General features: G+C 39.1%; 1 protein-coding gene across 1 annotated transcript in view; it reads right to left on the reverse strand.

Annotated features, from left to right (window-relative positions):
• LOC106532702 (myristoylated alanine-rich C-kinase substrate) overlaps window positions 1–737 on the reverse strand; it is a gene marked incomplete at its 3' end in the record, with an annotated part of 4,581 nt that extends 3,844 nt beyond the window's left edge. The window contains 1 exon segment of the mRNA XM_014028825.1: window positions 349–737. Within this exon segment, the coding sequence (XP_013884279.1) occupies window positions 349–420 (72 nt within the window). The 5' untranslated portion in view covers window positions 421–737.
• Between the last annotated feature and the right edge of the window lie 3,647 nt (window positions 738–4,384).

The following is a 4,384-nucleotide window of genomic DNA, read 5'->3' on the forward strand; positions in this document are numbered from 1 at the left end:
AAATTCTGTGCGTCTCCTGGGGGCTAAGACCCCCTTGTCCTTAAAACCTAGTGACAGCCCTGTTCAGTATGAACAGTGATAGCAGGCTGCTGTTTCTACTTTCATCTGTAATAAAAGGCGTGCTGCTCCAGGTTCAACTCATCACCTCTCGCTGTTTATCATCGGTTTAACGCGACATTAAACCCGAGTTGTTTCAGTTTTTAGGCTCTAATCTTTATTTAAAAGAGGAGAAAGTTTTATTTGTTCAGATAAACTGTCTGATCCGTGGGTTTTGAGAGAAAACAGCTGAATCAAACTGTTGCTCAGAGGAGAAGCCCTCCCCTCCCCAGCGGGCAGGGAGACGTCTACCTGTCCGTTTGTCTTGTTGCTCTCTCCGGCTGTCTCTGCGCTCGAGGCGGTCTTGGCCAGCTGCGCTCCCATGGTGCCGCTGTTCTCTGGAACAAAGGAAATCCAATCGATCCAAGAGAGAGAAAAAAAGAAAAGAAAAAAGAAAAGAAAGAACAAAGACCCACGAGCCTCTTTGTTCAAAGCTCTCCGCTGCTGGTCCTCACCACTCTGTTTTTTCTCAGCACCAAAAGAAAAAAAAAGAAAAGAATAAAAAAAAGGAAAACAAAGTTCAGCAGCTGTTTGTCAGGACTGCAGCTCGCGCTTTGAGAAGTAATAAAATCCCAGATTTGTGTCCGAGTCGCTGCAAAATGGAGAAATGTCCCCCTGCCGTTATTAAGACGCACAATCCCACAGATGAATGGGCTCTCAGAGCGCTCCCTGATTCAGCCAATCACAGCCTTCATTGACGCCCGGGGGCGTGGCTTAGACAACAGAGCCTGGCGCTGCCTTTAAAGAACGTAGGGATTTTTTTTATTTATTTCAAACTGATTTAAAAAATAAAAATCAAGCAATCAGTAGAACAAAAAGAYAAAACATGCATACATAAGAATGGTATTCTTGCCTGTTCAACATACTGTGCCAACAAGAAAAACAAGGAAACAACAAGGAAAATCATTACTTTAAAGATTTTAAACAGACAATCCCGAAACAACATAAATTTTTTGAAATTTTAAAATTCAGAAATGTCAAAAGTATTGAATAAAAATGTTATTTTTCCTTAAATAATTTATTTAACTATGGCATAATAAGTCACTCGCTGCCTTCAAAGCCACAGTTTTAGATTTAAGGCCAAAACCTACCATAACAGTCCCAAGTGCCCTTAATGGCTAATCACTACATAATAGTTACGTTTTTTCCACAGAAGGACAGGTATTAGTGAAATGAAATAATATAAATTAAAATAAAGACAATCTAATCACCAAGGTACTGAAACACTTGAGCACATGATGCTTACCAAAGGCTGATGACATCAAGACAGGAATGAGCCTGAGGCAGGACAGTATCACTCATGGAGGATGTGAGTGAGGATGACGACAAATAACTTTAAGCTTCAGTCAGAGAGAAGATGATATCTAGGAGCAGATGGAGATACTTTATTGCTGCAGCCGTGCTTCAAATATGACAATGATTTTCATAAAAAATGGGAATTAGGCCACTTGAGCTATCATCACAATTCAATAATTGGTTAACAGATTAAATTTTTTTCTATTGCTAAGCTGCAATGACTATATTAAATGTGACTTATGCCAAAACCTAAATGATTGCAGCTCTCTATCCAATAATCACTAACTTCGAAGTTTCTTTCATATCTGTCCATTGTTCATATAACAAACAAACACCGGAGTTAAAATATAATCTCTGCTCTCAGTGGCACAAGGCATAGATTTTTATTAACCTGCACCAAAAAGGGAAGGCAGAGCTGTAATAGTTTTACACGTACCTGCATGTGTGTTACCAAAATGTTGAGTAAACCTCTGGATGGATTGAATGAAACATTTAGAAAGTAATCACTAGCTGTGTTTCCACTGCAAATGTGTGTAAAACATTGTTGATATTCTGTTAATGTCGAAAAACACAGTTTCACAACTGCAGTGTTTCCATTAAGTAAGAAATACTATTAAAGTCACGCGTGAATACGTTTGTTCTCGCGATAAATCTTTATAAACATGACGGCGATGGATGTAAACACATAGCATGTTGCTACCACGACACTAGCGCTCATCATCAGAGGAGACGTCGGCGTCTTTTATCGAGGCTTTCCAGAGACAAGTCCCTACTTAGGAGCGGCTACGTATGCTGTGTTTTTGGGAAATTGTAGTCGGTGAGTTTACTATTTTATACTACTTCTGTGATATTACTACTACTTCTACTTCCTCTTATCTTCTTCATCATCGTCTTTTTCACCAGTAGAAACAGCCGGTTGTTGATCACGTGACTCCCGTGATGCAAAAAAAGTGTTTCTATTGCAGTTTTACGAAAAACACCAATTTCGATACGGCTGAAAAACCACCTCATCCTGGTGCAAAAATATTTTGTCGAAAAACGTATTTTTTAACGAAATTGACGTGTTTCGTTGAGTAAATTTATTTTCGATATTCTAATTTGCGCATTTGCATGGTCAGTGGAAACGCAGCTATTGATTTATTGATATTTACCACTAACCGTGTTTCCATCAAGACTCGTCTGACGTAGTCACAAGTTGCGTAGCCTCGTCTGTCGTAATCACGCGTTGCGTAGCCTCGTCTGACGTAATCACATGTTGCGTAGCCTCGTTTGACGTAATCACGCGTTGCGTAGCCTCGTCTGACGTAATCACGCGTTGCGTAGCCTCGTCTGACGTAATCTTGTATTGCGTAGCCTCGTCTATCGTAATCACGCGTTGCTTAGCCTCGTCTGATGTAACCACGCGTTGCTTAGCCTCGTCTGACGTAATCACGCATTGCGTAGCCTTGTCTGACCTAATAACACATTGCGTAGCCTTGTCTGACTTAATCACGCATTGTGTAGTCTCGTCTGACATAATCACACGTTGCGTAGCCTCTTCTGACGTAATCACGCGTTGCGTAGCCTCGTCTGACGTAATCACGCATTGTGTAGCCTCGTCTGACGTAATCACGCATTGTGTAGCCTCGTCTGACGTAATCACGCATTGTGTAGCCTCGTCTGACGTAATCACTCGTTGCGCAGCCTCGTCTGATGTAATCACATGTTGCGTAGCCTCATTTATTAGCATCAAACAGTCTAGAGGAAAACTAGACGGAAACAGTCTAGATTCGAATTTTTATTTATTTAATTTTTTGAGAACTTTGAAAAGTTTGATAATAATTCTCTCTACAACTGGATGGGAACACGATTACTGATTAACTTTTACAGTCGATTCAACTGAAAATGACTGCTGTAGCAAAGTAACAACAAACAAAACGTAGAATTTATTCAGTTTGTAGCATAAGTGTCCGGATAGAGATCTGTATAGGGCTATTTCAATACAAGTATTGGTATACTGGAATCAATACTCTATTAAATATGTTACAGTTTACATTTCAAGTGAACTGTTTGTTACTTGCATGTTGAAGAAATTTATACAAGTTGAAAGAAAATCTAATTTGTAGTTTTTATTTATTTGGGACGTGTCAACAGTATTATTCTGTGTATGTGACTTGATTCAGCCTCTAAGGAAGGACAGACACCTTGTTCTAAATAAAAGAAACATGTTTTTAAAGTCATTGCATACGTTTTAACTCAGTAAATACTCGGGATCGGTACCTGGTATCAGCTAGTATCTAAATGAAAGTACTCATACTCAATTTTAAAAAAAGGGAAGAAACAGTATTGGGAGATGACTGTTTTTCTGTAATCAAGGTAAAATTGAACTGAGAAGTAGCTGAGAGTCATTCACCACACATACTCAGAGCATGACATTTCACAGTATTGCASGAGAAAGCCTTTTACAAAACAACTGAATTAATAATTAATAATAAATTCTGATCCTGGAAATAATTTGTAACAGTTTTTCTGAACAAGTTTCACATGATGGTCATCAGATGTGACCGGCTGACTTATGTCTGCTTTGTTTCTAGTTGTTAAAACAAAGAGGCGGACGGATACTTGAAATAAAAAGGAGATAAAATGTGACAGATGCTGTTTTAAAGATGAGTTTCTGCTTTAGTTAGAGGGAATGCAGAAGGACTGGTCGACCATCAGACATGTCCCACATGACAGTGTGAAGGTTTCCAAACAGTCGACATTTACATTGCAAATCCAACAGAAACAGAAATAACTGTTTTTAACAACTGTGAGACAGATCTAACAAAACCGGTTCTGCGCATACAGCTGGAGCTGGTTCAAATTCCTGCTTTTAAATGTCATCAACTGCAATGCAAAGCAGCATTCCTGCATGAGACCACTGTTCATGTTCCATAGGATGGGTGCATTTAATTTTTTCAAAGGTTAGGAGCAAATAAGACATAACAAATAAAAGACAGAACAGTAATCTCAC

This window comes from Austrofundulus limnaeus, unplaced genomic scaffold (genome assembly GCF_001266775.1).
Source record: "Austrofundulus limnaeus strain Quisiro unplaced genomic scaffold, Austrofundulus_limnaeus-1.0 Scaffold816, whole genome shotgun sequence".
Classification (NCBI taxonomy): Eukaryota; Metazoa; Chordata; class Actinopteri; order Cyprinodontiformes; family Rivulidae; genus Austrofundulus; species Austrofundulus limnaeus.